Source organism: Nipponia nippon, unplaced genomic scaffold (assembly GCF_047370975.1).
Source record: "Nipponia nippon isolate SJK-2023a ecotype South Korea unplaced genomic scaffold, ASM4737097v1 scaffold_5, whole genome shotgun sequence".
NCBI classification, from domain to species: Eukaryota; Metazoa; Chordata; class Aves; order Pelecaniformes; family Threskiornithidae; genus Nipponia; species Nipponia nippon.
The window spans coordinates 44,785,824-44,804,942 of record NW_028262369.1 but is presented as its reverse complement, the minus strand read 5'-3'; the positions used below and the strand labels follow the sequence as shown (position 1 = coordinate 44,804,942).

The window sequence follows — 19,119 nt, the reverse complement described above, 5'->3', positions numbered from 1 at the left end:
AGTATATTGCACTACTCATCACTGTAATTAAAGCATCATTTTTCTCTCGCTCTCGTTAGTACTATGTGCGGAAGAGCTCATTATTAGAACTTAGTTCATCAGAACCTAAGGCCACTGGGCAGTAGAAGGAGATGGGTTAAATGTTGAGAATTCTGTAAAATTTCATCATCTGTATTACTTTAGGCAAAATCTTGATAAATTATTGTTGTAATATCAAGTTGATGGCATGACTTCTACCAGGTGGGTCTTTTACATTGATCCAATGCTTTAAACCTAGCCTTATAAGGATTGTGAGATAAAGTGTGAGAGTAACGAACGAGTTTCGTATTAAGAAAAAGGCAAATCAGAAATGCAGATTAGTCAGAAAGCACATTATATCAGGCACCTGAGCAACAAAAGCTGCCATTCAAAAATGGCTATCAATATTTAACTGTGAAATGGATTAACTAGAAGTCTATGTTGCAAAGTTTCAAAACTAGTCTGCTCTGATAACGTACTGAGCAGCGGCTCTGAGTGGTTTTGTCAGTGGGACTTGTAGCATGCTGTGGCACAGTGCCAGGCTAAGTCATGCACTGGAGAAGACATGCCTCTGTTTCCTCCTCCACTCTCATCTCCATGAATTAGTACCCCAGCCCTACATATATTTTTATTTTGGGACCTCAGCCTGTTTTCTTTCTTTCCATTTCTAACTTCCTCTCTTATGTACTTATAGCACATCACCCAAACCTGAACTCTTCACCCCAAATTCTGTAGCAACCCAGCTTGTCTTGTCACTGCTCCTGCATCTCCATGAGGAAGTGGTAGTTCTCCAGCACTCCTAAGGCTGTGTTCCTTCAGCAGATGTTCTGAGATGCACAGGCTTGGATACTTCCTTGTGATAACTGCCTCTGGAGATGTTTTAGCTGAGCTGCCAGAGAAGTTAAACCACTGCTTTTAATGTCATTACTATGCAGGTATGAATGAGTCAGGAAGAAGGAACTACTTTTTATTTATATATGGATATAGCTGGTTTATAACCGAAGTCCTGTTTCTCTTTTTCCCACTCCTGTATTCTTCAAAGATTGGCAGAGATTGTAGTGACAGAAGAAATTCAGATGGTATTTTATGTAATTACTGCTTGTTCTTGGTTTAAATGTCCAGAGCATAAGAGCAAGGAGACAGTGCACATATGTAACAGAACATAAATTTTTGTAAAGAATTTTTGTTTCCTGTTTATCTGGACAGGATTTGACAGTGTGATCTAGGAAAACTCTTCATTATCTGCAAAAACAAAATACTCCGGTAAATTTGAGGCTGGTGCTATTTATTCGTATTGATGTGTGTAACTATCTTGTTATCAGTTATCCTACATTTACTTCTTGGTTTAGTTTAACCTATCCAACCACAAATGTCTTATTTTTGAAACATGGAGTACTTGGCATAAAGGCACTGAAGTGCCTTCATGGTTTTTACCATGAGGCACTTGATTCTTCCAGTAAATAGGATACAGACAACTTCTGGAGTAATTGTTAAGTATATTTAAAAAAAAAAAAGCTCAAAGTAGGTAGTGTGAAACTATAAAATACGACAAAATAAAAATAATGTGATGAGCACCATTTGCTGGTTCTTGATTCCAGTGCATGTCGTGCAGGTATCTTGTTTCACTATGACCTGGAGTGGGGCAAGGTCTCACTTGGTTATGTGATTCAGAAAGAATCTGGGAATCTCTGTTAAGTATTTAGTTAGGATTGAGCTAATAGATCAAATTATTAAATTCCCTAACAAGCATAATGAGGAAACCTTAGGTAGAAGAACTTGGAAGTGCTATCAAAATGCTTAACTCAGCAAGTATCTATACTTAACAAATCCCTTTTTTTAGAAGTGAATTACGTTTCCCATGTCAGATGTGTATAATCAGTCAAATAATGATGTTTTATATATATTCATATAATTGATTACTAAATTTAAAAAGTTGCCAAATACAGAAGGTTATAATAAATATTGAAAGTAAAAACCATTCCCTCTACCTTGCAGAACCTGCTACGATGTGTTTAGCATGACTCAGTAATGCCAGTTCTTGCTGAACAAGCATCTTAGAGTCAAGCGCTTGTTCTTCATGAAAATGCAGTGAGGAGGTAATTCGACATGATCAGTCCATTGCAGGACAAGAATAACTAGACAACTGGGGTTATTTTAGAATTGTGCTAGGCATAAGTACTGTGAGAGGCTAGAGAAGAACTGGGTCCAAAAATCATCAAATGAGTGCTCCGTTTTGTTGATTGAAATCTTTTAAAACTGTTGTTTCCTTTGTAGTATCGGAATTGTCTTCATTTTACTGTATGAATGTTGGTGAAATGAAGCAATAGCTTTGAAGTTTGCAATAGAGTTATCACCTATTGGCTCTGCTCATGAATTCCTTCCTTACCTCCTGCAGTATCAGGCCTTGGCCCGTGCTTTCCCTGAGCTGGAATTCTGCAATTTTCCGCTAGTAGTTGAGTCTTGGAATTTAGGTGGCATCTCATTATGCTAGCAGATTCATTTGAGACTCGGATTATCCAGGAGAGGGTCTTTGGGAAAGGGTGCCTCAGAGCTAAAGCTACTCAGCCTCCTCAAACTTCGTTGTTCACAGAATCTGCAAGAAAGCCAGATTCAGAGTCGTGGGTTAGGGTGGTATGGAAGGAGATCCTCACAGTGCTCTTTGGCACGCCTTTTCACTGCAGTTGTCCTGTATGTTTAACCCCTTACTCACCTGCTCTTCCCATCTGTCTTTTACTCTGTATACTAGCAACCCTGTTTTTACCTGTCTTTTCTCCTTAAGTATGTGTCCATTAACGGTTATTCCATATGATCCATACCTTTTAGCAGTTATAAACTCAGTGGTTGTTTTTGTGGGGATAAGCTATCTCTTAGTTCTTGTATTCTCTTTCTTGCTTTGTTTCTTTCTAGTTATCAAGGCAGAGCAAAGATAACAATCAATCTGTGGTGATAATCATACAGGGAAATGTAACAATTTAAGAACTAGTATGTACTGGCAGAACATTAATGGGAATTTCAGTTTTAATTTAAGAAATGTTATTTACAGTTAGCATTAAGAGATCGATTATTTTTAGGAATACACTGAACATTCAACATATTTGTAATCTTAGTGCTTACTTGTATGTAATCTGTTCAGAATAAGTTTCATCAAGCCCATGGAATTTAATCTGTACTTTACTTTTAACTGAAGTAACCGGCTCAAGTTACTGTTTTTTACTGTATTGTGAGAAGTATCTGGATCTGAAACCTCTGTTTTCAGCAGGTAGAAACGGTTACGTGCATAACTATTGATACAAAGGTGATGTAAATGTTCTCCCAGCTAATTGTAGAGAGCTGATCCCTTCTGTTCTTCGCTCGAGTGTAGGCAAAATCTTTAGGGAATTTAGCTAGAAATATATGTGTTTATTGTGCGAGTGAGAACTAGTGTGAAGACTTTTTTTTTTAAATATGACCAAATTCCTTCACAAAATTCTTCCCAAAAAATTCTTGAAGCACAACCAACTTCAATAAGAACAGAAATACTTACTCCTGTTTACAAAACCCATATTCTGTCAAAGATCAAATCTCTGCTCCAAAGCATAGTGAGATTAGGGGACTTTTTCTTTCAATAAAAGACTCGGGGGGGGGGGGGGGGGGATATTTATTTATTTATTTATTTATTTAAGCATGAGGATAACAATTATATCTTTTGTTTTCTTTCTGCCCCTTTCTTCAAGCACTGTAGTGGGAAATGGTTTTGTCTATTATTTTCCTGAAGGGACAGGTCAAAAGAGAACTCCTGACTTGAATATCCTTTAATGGAGTATGAGAAATATCCTTAGTAGTAGGTAGTATAAGAGCTGTCTATAATACATGGTATTTATCCATAAGTATCTGCGTGTACAGTATCATATACACCTTTTGCTTAGTACACTTTTTAATGTAGTTGTTTGCAGTTCTTCAAGGGAGGTGGAGCAAGCTCCGTAATTAAACATTAGGCAGACAGAGAAAGCATTAGCAGTCATGCTCAGAATAATTTTTCATCTACAGTTCAGTAAGCTTCTTACTGAACTATTCAGCAGTAGAAAATAAAGCTGTGGAACCTACATTACAGGGCAGAAACTAACTAGTAATTACATGCGATTGTAAAGATTAGTAAGTTAAAACTCTTGTGTGCCGTGCAGGGTGTAGCTGGGAAAGACAAAACCGTGTTTGTGTCTTAGAAAATAACTCTAAGAATCCAGCATTTTGTATTTATTTTTTTTTAATATTTTGTAGTTTGCCATGTAAGACTTCAGTGCTTTGCACCATTGTAGTGAAATGATCAAAGAAAGAGAAGATTTTTTTTAATTGACTTAAACCAAATCTCTGCATATGTTTTGTGATAAAACCGTGTATTACTTACTGTTGTTCACTGCTGCTGTGTTGATATTGAATTTTTTTTTAAAAGATATTTCTCTAATGGTTTTGTGTTATATTCTGTGTAATTTAATATGTTACTGATTTTTTTAAATTATTTCTCTAAAAAATTTACTTTTTTCTAAATCATGGATCCTTATTCAAATATGTCTTGTTGCAGTGCTGGCTGTGGGAGGTATGTGACAATGTGAAATCCTGCCTGGTTTTTTTATGCTGCGTGTCAGAATGCTGACATCTTGGAGGAAATAGCAGCATTTAGAGTACCGTCTTGGTACCAGTCAGCAGCAGCTCATGGGGAGTTTCTTCAGGCACTGTATTACAGGCTTGTCCAGAGAAAGATGACATTGCTGAGCAGCTGATCCCAGTTTCTCCCCAGCTCAGAATGGTATCTGTATTTCCCCCTCCGATATGAAAGATTGCTTCCTTGTGTCATAATTCAGTCATAATTGCGGATCCAACTAGTAAAAGTGATCTCTCCCTCTTGCTTTTTCAGTTGTACCTAAAATATGCTGTTCAGTGAGAGATGTACAAAAATGGAATTTTATTTACTAGCAGTGGAACTTTTTAAAAAATGGGTTTTTAGAGAGCTTCAACGGTTATGCTGATAAACCATGTATTCAGAACAGTAGGATACTATTTTTGTAGTGCAGTTTTTAATTTAGTCTTTCTTGTTGAGCATAGTGAATTAAAAGATGTAAAAGAATGCAGCTTGTCTGACTTTTTCCAGAATAAATGGAAGAAAACCAGTAGAGCTGTATGTGGCATTAAATAGTTTTCTCTTTCTTTCTGTACCTCCTTTTTTTTAAAAACAAACAAAGAAACAAAAACCCAAAACAAACAACTATTTTGCATATAAGTTATCTTATGTGCTTATTTGGTTGCTTGTGATTTTTCTGGGGGAAAAAATCCATAGATGTTAATAGTTTTAAATATTTTTATTAGTAAAGAAATTATTTCTAAAATAAAGTTTGAGTTTGCTAACTGGGAAAAATAGCAATTTTGTAGTTTGTTTCTCAGGATAATAGATGCAAGTTGACTCAAATTCTTCTTTTTATTATTTACTATTTTTTAAAAAATCTCTTTTTGAGCGTCCTGCCTGGATTATAAAGAAAATAATTCGGATTCACTTTTAAGACTCTGAAGATGCTTGTATTTGATAGCTTATATAAAATAAAAAGTTGTGACATAGATCCAGTCAGTGTGGGTAAGAGTTTGTTCCACTGGGTTTTGATAGTAGAGAGTATTATCTAAGGTCATCCCTTTCATTGTTCCCTCTGTTTGCTTAAGTTGTTTGCAGTTAATTAGTAATTTGCTAGAAACGTTGAAAATGTGACTCAACTAGCTAGTTGTAAATAATTTTCTTAATGTACTTATAATGTATTGAGCATATTGGGAGTTCTAGCAACACTGCAGTGGCTTTCTCTCGCCATTGGCAATCCACTTCATAGGCATGATCAAGTTTTACCGAGAAATTGATGATCCAGCATGGGAGGTGAAGGCTACTAAATTCCGTCTGGGAGAGCTGCCAGTGTTTGCTTTTCCTGCAGGCCGGTCTCAGGGCACAGGCACAGTAGCCGGTGAACTAGTCATGGATCAGCAGTTGGGGAAGAAGATTCTGCTTCCAAACATGCTTGGAGCTTCCTTGGTTGTCAGACCTCAATTGGAAGGCTGTGTCCACCCCGCAGGCAGGGGATGAAAACAGTCCTCCTGTGCAGCAAGCAGTCTGAGCGGTTCTGGATCAGCACAAATGACTCTCAGCACACCTCTAGCAGTAGCACTCCATATGAGGCCACTCTTATGTCTGGCTGGAAAACGTGGTTTTTGCACTGCCTCCTCTTATAAAGCAAATCCAGCACTCTCTTGCTATTTTAATATCTCCATTTCTTTTTCTGGGGAGGTTCTGGAATTGGCACACGGTTGTAACTCAGGTGCCATTCAGACTAGGCAACAAAGATAAAGCAAGGAAAGACCATTAGAGCCATGATCTCCGCATGTCAGAGACTATCCAAGTGTCTTCCCTTCTTCCTTCCTGTTCTACCCTTCTGCAGTCAGAGCTGGAAACTCCTGCAGAACTGCATGTATTTGTATGGCTGACCCAGGCTCTGCAATCCTTGACGGGCTTTTGGGACTTTACTACTAGTAAATCTCTATCCAAACTCCTCCTCTGCACTGCATTGCTGGGCCAGCAAAGGAGTGACTCTTTTGTATCTATGTATAGAATTGCCATATTTCACACTGGAGTGCAGATTCCTCAGGAGACTGGTCATGGGCAATATCCTCTGTCTTTTCCTTCTTAAATACTTTGGGTGTATTGTGGTTTAACCTGAACCAGCAACTAAGCACCACACAGCCGCCTGCTCACTCACCCCGCTCCAGTGGGATGGGGGAGAGAATTGGAAGGGTGAAAGTCAGAAAACTCATGGGTTGCAATAAGAACAGTTTAATAATTGAAGTAAAATGAAATAGAATAGTAGTAATAGTAATAATAATATAATACAATAATAATATACAAAGCAAGTGATACACTATACAATTGCTCACCACCTGCCAACCGATGCCCAGCTTGTCGCCGAGCAGTGATTGCTGCCCCCCGGCCAACTCCCCCCAGTTTATATGCTGAGCATGACGCCACACGGTATGACATAGCCCTTTGGCCAGTCTGGGTCAGCTGCCCTTGCTGTGCCCCCTCCCAGCTTCTTGTGCACCGGGCAGAGCATGGGAAGCTGAAAAGTCCTTGACTGGTGTAAGCACTATGTAGCAACAACTGAAACATCAGTGTGTTATCAACATCATTCTCATCCTAAATCCAAAACACAGCACTATACCAGCTACTAGGAAGAAAAATCAACTCTATCCCAGCTGAAACCAGGACAGGGTGGCAAGAATTCAGCTCCCCAGCTCTTTCCTTCATTCGCACCTAAGAGCTTGTATCAGTAGTTGTCCTCTAAAGGTCTGTAAATAAATCCATAAGGCAGATTAATATGGTGAAAAGAGTTTCTTCCGAATAAGTCAGTCAATGGTGGCAGGAATGAAGAGGCGCTGGTTCCTAGCCTGGCTGCACTACTTGTGCTAGGAGCATGGATGGAGTGTGTGGCAAACAGGGAGCTCTAGGGTCACAGCCAGGGTCCAAAGAGAGTAAGTTCGTCCCAGGAAGGTTGGCTGTCAGGAACAGTTTTGTGAATGTCTTTAGTTAGTAGATAAAGTAAGTATAGTTTGCCTGGTTTTGTCAAACAAAGTAACTTAACTGCATTAATAAAATGGGTATGTGCTGCTCTCTGCTTCTGAGGCCAGCATCATCACTTTCATTGGTGATACAAACACTAAGGGCAGCACAAAGTCTGGATCTGTTCATCTTTTTCCTACTGGGAATTCTGGAATAAATGATGTGCATGTACTACCTTAACTATAATGATTAGATAGCATATTGCTGTGTGACTCATGTTGTTCATTGCTGTTGCCATGGCTGTTATAGCTACCTTCTGAGATCTTTATATGAATATTTTTTTATAGAATTGAAGCGATGGCATTAACAAGTGTTTGGGATCTTTGTTTGCATCGTGAGCTGTGTTTAAAGGCAATGTTTTAAAAAATACTGTCTTTGGAAATTGTTCTTGTTCGTGGGAAATGTTGCTTAATAATCAGAAAGCTGTTGCTGTTCTTATCATGAAGTAGAAACAAATCTGTTTAGCTGTAGGCACTGCCTCTACAAACTGCCATCATTTTCTTATTCAGTCACAAGAATCTAATGTAAATCCTGGTTGTCATCCTCTTTTTGTTGTTTTCTGGGGGGTTTTCTTGTTTGTTTTTAATTATTACAAACTGTGAAATAGCTGTTGTCTTTCAATACACAACAACACTGGGAGAAACACACCTCCTGTTTTAACAGAAGCTATATTTTATTTATCAGTATATGCTTATTTTAAATCTAGTTGTGGATATGTAGCTGGATCTGCATAAGATAATTCATTTACTAGAAGAAAAATATATATTTTCTATCATGTTTTTTTTACTTAGGATTAGTATAATTGTTTCTTCTTCCTGGATTATGACTTCAAAAATAGATAAACTTCCACTTATTAATGCAGCGTTTTCATGATGATGAAGGTTGTTTACCAGGCAGTCTCAGCTTTTATTTCCAGCACAAATAACATTGATCAGGCAGGGGTTTTTGTTTTTGCTGGGGTGACAAATTTAAAAGATCTCTTTAGCTCTGTTAAAAGTGATGTGATGTTTGAATCATTAAAATTGCTTATTCCTTCCATTTCCAGTTTTTTATTTTTGGTGCTCATTTTGTTACAGAAGTTATTTTACTTTGCAATAAGCATTTTTTTTAATTAATGTCCCTGTGCTTTATATTGTGTTCTCAAATCTGTTATGCATGTTTGTCTTCATTTGTCTTTCATTCAAAAACTGACAACCAGACAGAAAACCTGTAACATTTACAGTTTTGGTCTTTGCATGTATGTGGCTATGTTCAGAAACGATATGTAAGAACGTGATCTTTTGATTTGCAAACTAATTAGATATTGCTGCTTCTCTTTGTAGAGTGCTCACTTGGCCATGATCGATACTCTTATGATGGCATACACTGTAGAGATGGTCAGCGTTGAGAAAGTGATTGCATGCACTCAGCAGTATTCATCCTTCTTCCAAGCTACAGATCTACCTTATGACATTGAGGATGCTGTCATGTACTGGATAAACAAGGTATGAGTACCGGAAAAGCAGCTGTGATTTTCTTTGTAGTCTATATGATTCGATTAGAGATGAGCGGGTAGGATATGTATGTATGTAGGTATGTCAAGACTGTGTCTGATACAGACTGTTCCTTCATCTGCTGTGTACGGATAATAAAAAACAAAGTTTGCAGAAATAAGTTAAACATGTTATGTGAACCAAATAAAGGGGAAATCTAAATGAAATACTATCATATACATTACATATGACATCTTAGCAGTCACTGTCATGTTGAGATGCCATGACGGCCACTTGAGGGTCTCTTTTTGGCTTTTTAAGAGTTGCCATCTTATTGTGTAATTTATCACGATTTAAAACCAAAGTATTCTGTTTGTATTTGAAGACATCTTACTTGAAGTCATCTACCTTCACTGCATAATCAAATCAAGTAACAAGGATATGCTATTAATCAAATGTGATCGAGCATAATAAAGGACGGGTTAGTTTGTACAATGTAAAGCTAACAACCAGTGACCCCAGGCTGCACCTGAAACTGACATTTGCTGATTATGCTTCAGGGCTATAGTCTGAAATATTTGTTTAATCTTTTCAGTTAACTCGGTGGTAGTGATTTATAGACCTTTTGAAAACTTATCATTTCTATGACTTGTTTCTTAAAACAGACCACTGAATAAACTATTTTGTCTCTAGGTAAATGAACATTTGAAAGACATAATGGAACAGGAACAAAAACTAAAAGAGCATCACAGTGCAGAATCTGCAGGAGGTCAAAAGGTAGGTGTGGGAGTTAAAATATTTTAAACAAGAATAAGCATTTATCTGTAAACAAAAAATACTTGCATATAGTATGTATAGGTAAATATATATTTGCAGACATTGAATTTTTAACTGCTTGTTAAAGAAAGCAAACATTTAGTATTGAATCATTTTGTTATTAGTTTTATCATTTCCATGAAAATATCCATTTAAATGTAACACTAATAGAGTCGTACTTTTTATTCCCAGTTGTCCTTTTTGATAAATAAATCTTTGATAGCAAGGAAACATCTGTTATGTTAGTTCCAAGGAATTTATTAAGATTAAAGAATACTTTCAAATGAATTAAAACTGTAGTCAAATGTGAAATGAGAAAGACCACCACATTTTTATTCATGATTTTTAATGTTTTTTCCTTGTGAATTACATGCATCTCAAAAGAGAAATCTGTACGTGGCATCATGGGAAGCATTGCTCTGGCTATGATCCAAAATACTGGTTGATTACAGGTTTTATTATATATACAATAAAAACAGATTATGTTTGATTCCTTTTCCTAACAGGATTTTTTTTCTTTTGTTTGCGGAGCTCAGTTAATTAAGTAGCATTATATCCATCAAAATACAGAAGGATAGTATACAGTTCCAGAGTACGTAAAATTGCTTGCTTCAGAATGAGGTTATTTATCCTGTTGCGATATAATTACTATTGGGGAGTTGGTAATCAGTTTGAACACCCTTTGGTATTATCCCTGCACTTGAATGCAGAACAGATTTCCTAGCTACTACAAAGCTGTAATCCTAGTTCCCTTCCTGGTCTGTTTTCATGTAAGCAGCCATCTCCTTTTCAATGCTACTCTGAAGGAGTTGCGGGTTACCTGGCTAGATTAGAAGTTCAGCTTCAAAAAGCATGAATGCAATGAATGTCTTTGCAATTGTGGTTTCTTTTTAAATAGAAGGAATGATGAAGGCTAATTAGTAAGTATGTGATTCAGCAAAAGAAAATGGTATTTTTTACAATAGTAGTGTGACCCCGATGCGTATATCCTGATACGGAAAATTTAATCTGTGTTCAATAGTGATAATAACATAGAAATCTGGAGAATGAGATGTCCTTGACGACAAGTTCACGTCTCAAATTTACATAAAACAAAGTAAACGGGGGACAGGGAGATAACCTATGATCCTCTGTCCTCTAGTGATTTTTCTTTTTCCTGAAAATAATAGTAGGAAGTTTTGTGAGTTTTTTAGGTCACTTTGAAAGATGAGAGTAATTTTTAAAATCCAAAGTGCCTAAGAGTCTTAATATGGTAAACAAAGGTATATCAAAGAGGGCATTATTATCAGAGCAGTGCCATAAAATTATCTGTACTTGTAAAAATTCAGTAATGTTTATTTTCACTTATGTTATAGTTTGCATTTTATGTTCAGAATAGCAAGACAAAATTTTTAGTCTATAATTTATCTTTAATGTCAGCATTCTTGAATCAAGCATTGAAAGAATTGTATAGTCTGTAACTCTGATCCCATAAATGGACCCAGTGGTATAAAACTTCTATATAAAAATGATATATGCATTTGTGACGGTTTTCATATGAATTGTGAAGCTATAACACAATCAGAGCCCTGTTCTGTTGGCCAATGTACAAATGCATTTGCAAAACAGCAAAATCATGCTCCAGTTGCCATATCATGGAAAAATTTGTAATTAAGGCCTTCTATACACTGAATTTTCAATACTGCTATCCCAGCTACATGTTATGTTATTTGCCTCAGTGTTGGATTCAGCTGCAGAAATTACATTGTCAAGTAAGGTATCCATGCTAGGGGGTTGTATTAGCATAGCTTTATTAGCTAAAATCTCGGCATGGGCAAAACCTCAGGCTCCCGTTGACCCCTAGATGTCTCTTCTGACAGTAAATTTACTGTGGATTATGGTTTAAAAAAAAAAAAAAAAGTTATTAGAAAATTAGCCGTCCTTCACATTTAAGTACATGAGAAAAATGAGGATAAAACTATTTGGATAATGAGTCAAAATATCATTTCTACATTAAAGTTTCAATGAATACAATGATAAAATGGAATCTCCTTCTAGACAATAAGTCTAGAATATGAAATATTAAGTCAACTATTTTGAAGTATTTAAGGAATTTGAATTACTGAACTTTTTTGTGTGCAGGAAGACAGCAACATATTTTCAACTCATTCAGATAATTTAACCCCAGGTTTTCTTTGAGAAAACTATTCAGCTGATGGCTAATTTACTACTCTGACATCTCAGCCATTCTTTTTGTCATATGCTTCACAGTGTTTCCCAAATTTCCACTTACTTTTGCTAAAGCTAATGGTGATTGCACACATGCAAGCATCTGAGATTTAGAAACACATTAAACACCATTTCTTAACTGCAGATCATACTGAATGGTAGCTTTCCAAAGAAAACTATAATGCAAATCCATTGGATGGATCAATTGCGTCAAATCAAGTTGGTCAGAGTTCCTAACAAGAGTTTCTGTTAAATTATGATGTGGCTCCTGTCAAGCATCTCCTAGTTTTATTCCCAGATAGCCAGGTGTTTTACCCTGATTACGTGTCTCAATATTGCATCAGTCCATGCATTCCTTTTTTTATAGCACATAATCAGTGACACGTCCTGCTGCTTTATGGCATTGACCCTGCCTCATATATCTCAGCAAAGCTGTGAAATAACTGTAGCTAAATTCCTATACCAGGTTTGGGTATTGCTGAAACTTGTATATAATTTTGTACCTGAAAACTAATTAGTGTGATTTTCTTTTTTTTTTTTTTTTTTCTTCCTTTCCATTTCATGCTATGCCTGAGTTTAGTTATTAGTATCAGCAGATTTTCTTAAATTAAAAGGGAGGGGGATTTAATTCTGCCTTTTCATTAACTAAAGCAATATTATTACATGGTTTTCCATTTTTATGGAAAAATTAAATTGTACTTCTATATATTTATTAAATGTAGCATTTTCTATGCTCGTTACAGTTGTAGCTTAATTCACAGTATCTGAATTCAATTGTTTTATTTTCTTTCTTTGATGTTTTTAAACTCCTAACTGCTGCTTCTATTTGTATTTTAAAACTTAGCATGAAGGGGAACTGGAATGTTTCATTGTGCCTCTTTTCCATCTTCCACCATCCTTTTCAGGTTGGGGCTCTGCTTTGTAATTTAGGTTCTCCATGTTACCGACACAGTTAGCAGTTCAAAAGGTGATGATTCCATTCTAAAATTTAAGAAACTTTGCAAGCTCTCTTCTGCTTTAGCCAAACACCTTTGGGTATTTAAGTTTCAGAGTTTCTAAGGTGTGATCGGGTTTTGATCCTGAACTAAATTTAAATTAAGAATGCCTCTTCTGCTGATTTAGAGAGATGGCCAAACAAACGTGGGAAGAATAGATCATTCTAGTCATTAGGGAAAGCTTTTCTTTAGTTTTAATTTCTGGCCAAGATGCAGCGAAGTTATGTACCGAAAAGGTGAAACAAAGTTAATGAGTAGCCTTTTTAATTATTTTATAATTTCCTGCTGTGATAAATTCATAAATTTATCAGTCGTGAAAAATAATTTCAGCATAATCCTCAAGCCTGCCAAATTAATGCCTTACTATCTTGTTACAAATCTGCAGTGAACCTTTTTGCAATAAGTAGTAAATCTTTATTTTTCTAAAAATTGTAAGCATCATGTATACAGATTAATAAATGATACAACTGATAAGATATACCTGTCTTCTATTTCTGGATAGATAAAAACAGTATTAACAGATTGTGAGATTGCTTTTGTTTTCCTTCACTTTCTTCTGCTGCTAGCTTCCTATAGAAGATAAGAGAGGAAGGAGTATGTATGATTTTTAGTTCCAGGTAGTCCTCTGTGGATGTTGATCAGCCGGTGATTTGTGGTAACCTCATCTTTTTCTGGTAGAGTCTCTGCATCTTCTTTCAGAATTAGGATTTCAAGTTTTGTAGTGAATAGCTTTGATTTTCAGGCTTTCATTGAATAATATGTAGTGAATGTACGGTTGCACTGGTTAAACTACTGATTTGCAACGTAGTCAAAGCTTTCTCAAAAACCTGTTATTTTTCTGTCTGCTTTTGTGATTTAGACTGAATCAGTCTTAACAGATTTAAGCCAAATCAATGCAAATCCTGAGAGAAACAAATGTAAGAGTATTCATCCGAAGACCTGAATTCTTTACACATTTTTTAAAATTAGTTTAAACAGTGCAACCTTTTGCGTGAAGGTAAAACACTAACACCATAGTTCCACTTTCAATTTAATGTGTCATAAATCCACACTGCTGGCAAAAGCTAACCTGTCAAGAAGAAAAGTTTGCAGCAGGATCAGCTTCTTGATCCAATTAATGCAATTAATGCACAGCTGCATGAACACAAATGATGTGCAAGGGAGACAGCAGAAACAAGTATTTAATGAAGGGCATGACTACCATTTTTTGGCACCATAGGATGAATTTATAGCGTTAAATTTAGCATAGTCATGTTTAAAACTTTTTGTTAGGGGGGATTAAACAATCTTCTTGTAAAACTGTGAGCCCTCAACCTGAGGGACTGTTTTGTTCTTTTGGGTTTTTTTTTTGTTTTGTGGTAGTGTTTGGGTTTGGGGGGGGTTGTTGTTTTTTGTTGTGTTTTGGTGGTTTGTTTGTTGTTTTTTTTTTTTTTAAACATTGGGAGAAGTCAGTCAGGATTCTCTACTCAGTTTGCTTTATAGTGACTGATTTTTAATGAGTTCCAGGGGAAAAAAAGTTTATTCCTGTTGATATAAAGTACCAATTCAACAGCCATTGAATTCCTATTATGTTGTTGAAGAGATTTCAGCTTTTCTTTATCTCTCTTCTTTAAGTGCCTTTACAAAATGTATATTTATAAATCTTACAGTATATTTGAATTTAAATGTCATTATCTTCAGTCCTTCAGCCTCTTGAAGCATATTCATAGGCATCTCAACCACAGTTTCAGCCAAGCGGACAAATAAAAATATATATTGGATTGCTAGTTTTGAGTTCAGTTTGTGCTGTTACAGAGAGCTAGTCTTTGGAATTGAAACAAATGTGTGCTTTTTTCCAAAGAGTAGTTCTTCAGCCTATCATTAAATAGATATTGATGGACCTTTTGAGTCCAAGTCTGAAATACACTTCACCTTGATAAATCAAAGAAAAATGTTCCTATCAGTGTTAAGCAGGATGATAGGCAGCCCAGGTCTGGTCTCAGTCTGTTTACCTAAAACCTTGCTTTATGATATGTTTTAGAATTCCTGATTGCAGTTGGAAATTAAGATAACTTGTTTTCGAAGTCACGTACTTTTCCATACATTTTTCAGTAAGGAGAAGAGAAACCGAACCCTAGGGAAAGTACTTTAGTTGGGTGAGACTGAAATGTCTAGAGCCACACATGAACATGCATCTCATAGTTCATTTCTTCTAAGTGGCTTTGGGATTCTCCTTTGTAACAGTCCAGTTAAATAGAGGAGAAGAATGTTGAGAATAGTCATTACTAATACCCACCCTTTCGTGTACAATAGCTTTTTTTATATAAAAGATTTGTTTCCATACTACAGTTATTTTAAGGGTTTTATAGAAGCGCAGTAACAACTATGTAAAATAATAAGCTTCTATAGCAGTTTTTTCCATAGTAGTTTCAAAACTACTTTTTCGGCATTTTTCAAAAATATTTCTCTTCATTTAAAAAAAAACAAAAACCAACCTTTCTTGCACTTCAGTACTTGGTTTGAATTTTTATTAAATTTCTACAACAAAATCAATAGAGTGATGAAGCTTTCTGTGTGTATTTATTATATGGCTACATGATGCTTTTTTCTTAATAGTAGAAGTATTATGCCAGACTAGTGTGTAGAGTTACAGAAAAATTCACCAACTTCAGTGGGCTTAAGATTAAGCTTTTAGGTCAAATTTTATATTTGTAAAACTTTTTCTTTATAATTTGATGTTGTTTTGATCACATATGAGTTTAGAATTGTATGTATCAGTTCTGATCATTTCTCTGCCAGTAGCCAGAACTCCATTTACATTTCAGGTCATTGCACATCATGCAGCTGATGCTAATGTGATTTGTCATTGCAAAAATATAACTGCCTGCACCTCTTGTTGTTCTGAAAACTGTCATTTGATTGTTTAAAAATGTTGTTAAATGTTATAAACATAACTGTTTGGCTTGAAGTAACTAATGCAAATTTCACTGCAATTGGTTGTACTGTACTACAGTGTGTTTATACCTTTTTTTCATTGCTTTAGCTTCCCTGCTTCCCCATATGTGCTGCTGGAGTTCATTTTGATACTTGTGATGTCATGACTTCAAGTCTCAAATGAATTCTTCAGTCGGATTGCATATGTAGGGTACAATTAGATGTGTGAAAGCATTAAATAAAACTGCATTGATCTGACAATCTTATCTGTTCATGTGGGAAAATTATAGTGTTGATCTACAAAGACTGCAGACATATTTCTCCAGTGTTATTTCTGCTAATTAGCTCAATACACAGAGGTCTCAGTGCACTAATGCTTACCATTAAATTACAAGTCACTGTTATACAAAACTGAGAATGTTAAAGAAAATTGTTTTGTAAAAGTAATTTATGAAATCTGATAAATTGTTCCTTTTTTTATTCGCTTTTTGCTTTTATTCTTTTTTCCTACTGCTTCCTCTGAAGTCTCCTACCAAATGGTTTTGGAAACTGGTTCCTGTAAGTTTGCCCAACTGCTTCACTTTGATCGAATAGCTTATTTTGGGAATGGCTTTGTCCATGTCATGCTGGTCTAATCATTCATTTCATTTATCTCTACAAGATAATTTTATAAGAGATTGCTCTGCAGAGGTGTGCATAATACAGAAGCTTATTTTGCAAGGTAATCTGTGTAAAATAAATGTAAAATATGATGCTGGATAAGGAATTACTTTTCAAGCAGTCAAGTTCTCTATGGGTTTGTATAGGGCAGCGCTGCCTGTTATTAACTAATGTCAAATGATCAGGTTTTTTGCAAACTACTTTTTCATAAGCTTTCGGTAAAAGAGACTTGCAGAAATAGTTTTTGATTGTTCATCCTACATGGAATCTGAAATTTTCCGATTTATTTTAACAGTATGCAAACATTATACCATTTGTCTAGAATTCCCTGATTTTTCAGCTGATTTAAGACTGCTGTTAATCTCTCCCCACACAAAGTAACCCAAAGCAGTCTACTTTTAGTGAGACTATCATTTCACTAAAAGCAATAAAAAGTAACTGTTCAGGTCTGCAATAATAATAAAGTTTGTTTTCTCTGTGCTGTGTCACCTTGGGATTATCATTACTTTCCTCTATCATATAGTAATTCACCCTTGAAATGCATTCAGAGTGTTTATTCTACAACAGGTTTGGCTGGGAACAAAATAGTCAGCTGCTTAGGTATATGCAGAATTGCATACTTCTGGTCTGAATTCCAAAGAACTAATTCTGATCTAGCTTTGATCTAAGGCTTACCAAATAACTGACCTAGCAGTCCCTCAGACAATATTTGCTGTCATAGCTAGTAAAAGATTGTTCATACATTGCAAAGAGAATTAAAAATAACAAGGCAGTTGCATGTAGGCAACAACAGAAATTACTTGGTGTCTGGAAAACCAGTTTAAAAGTACTGTCTTCAGCAGACTAATCCGTATTCAAATTCATAACACTTTATGCAATTTCTCTATAATGTTATCTATTAGAGTTGTGACACACACAAATACACTGCTCTTCATAGTATAGTCCTTTAATTTTGTTTTGGATTTAGGTTAGCGTAATTAAATGGAGGGAATAATGCAAAAAAAAAAAAAAAAAAGACTGTCTGTGATCATAAATTTAAGCACTTTTTGGGGTTTTTTTGTCTCATTTCTACAAAATAAGGTGGCTACTTCAAAGCAGTTTCAGAATATGTTTTTGTTCTATTTTTCCCTAAGGTATTAGTTTACTAATGATTCTCTTGCATTGCATAAAAATTATATTCAAATATAAAATATTCAATCTGTTGAAAAGCTAACTCCAATTTGCCTGCTGATTGTTCATAAACAGCTTGAACTAGGGGTATCTATGTTACTTTGAGCTTGTTTAGCAGAGATACAGTTGAAATCCAAGTGCTACTGGTAATGTAGTAGGAAGGCAGTGGCTCAAGCTGCTCTAACAGTTCAACCAGTCTTCTGATCTCTTCCCTTTACATAGAGCAAGTGTTTCATAGTGAGATAGATATTCCTGAGCATGCAGGCAGCTGAAAACTTACTTTGAGAAGTAAATTTATAACATGTTATCTACAGGTAAATGCATAAGAGCATTCATTATTAATGATTAACTCAGAATACACATGAGCACTTATGACAGAGTAGCTGGTGTGCTCTTGGTTCATCTTTAGCTGACCTTGTTTATATGCAAGTGTCTCGACTATATCTAGACTTGTTTAAGTGGAATAAGCTCAAAAGTGCTAAATCAGGCTGGTTTAGGATCTCCAAAACAAGGTGCCTGTATTAGCATTTATGTTTAAATTAGCACTACAGCTTTATGTTAAATGTAGAGGTTCATCTTTTGCATTATTGCATCCATATTAAGTAGCAACCATTGCAACTGACGAGAAGAGTTTCTTCAAATGGAAGTTTATTAAAAATGCAGTGCAATTACCAGTGTCTTTTATTTTTTCAGTATAATTTCTTTTATCTTTTCAACAAAATTGAAACATGATGCCTGCTATACTCTAATGAACCTAGCATATCAGGTTATAGAAGTTTATTTTTCCTGAAGTAACGTGCCTGGCATACTCTCTACAATGAATTAAGTCCTCTTTCTAGGTCCACTTTAATGATATGACACAGTTTCCTGCATCTGCGGGCACTGTTCATAAGGCCAGTGAAGGCATCATTAAAGTGACAGTAGACTTTTTCGCAAGATTTACAGTGTAAGACCACTGTATTATCAATTTCAAATATTTTTGAACACTCCATTAAAAAGATGCTATTTAAAAGAATATATAAATTACACAGGGCTTGTTGGACCATGATATTAGAGTCCATCTGTATCCTTTATCTTTTATCATGATTTTGTAATTAAATTGTAATATTTCATAGGCTCAATATCAGTCATTTTGAGGAGGAATGACATGGACACATTAACATGGTATTTGAAACTTACAGGATTTTCATCATAGTGGGTCATTGGATTGCCATAGAGTGAAAAAGAACAAACTTTTACTGCAAGCATG

The 19,119-nt window shown here is 35.6% G+C and overlaps 1 protein-coding gene across 4 annotated transcripts in view; it reads left to right on the top strand.

Annotated features, from left to right (window-relative positions):
- CAMSAP2 (calmodulin regulated spectrin associated protein family member 2) overlaps nucleotides 1-19,119 on the top strand; it is a 93,333-nt gene that overhangs the window by 38,934 nt on the left and 35,280 nt on the right. For 2 of the 4 annotated variants that reach the window (XM_087731216.1, XM_087731215.1), the window contains exons 3-5: nucleotides 8,959-9,120; nucleotides 9,802-9,885; nucleotides 16,566-16,598. In XM_087731216.1, the coding sequence (XP_087587342.1) occupies nucleotides 8,959-9,120; nucleotides 9,802-9,885; nucleotides 16,566-16,598 (279 nt within the window). The remainder of the gene's footprint in view (nucleotides 1-8,958; nucleotides 9,121-9,801; nucleotides 9,886-16,565; nucleotides 16,599-19,119) is intronic. The other 2 variants (XM_087731218.1, XM_087731217.1) reach the window with 1 other exon arrangement.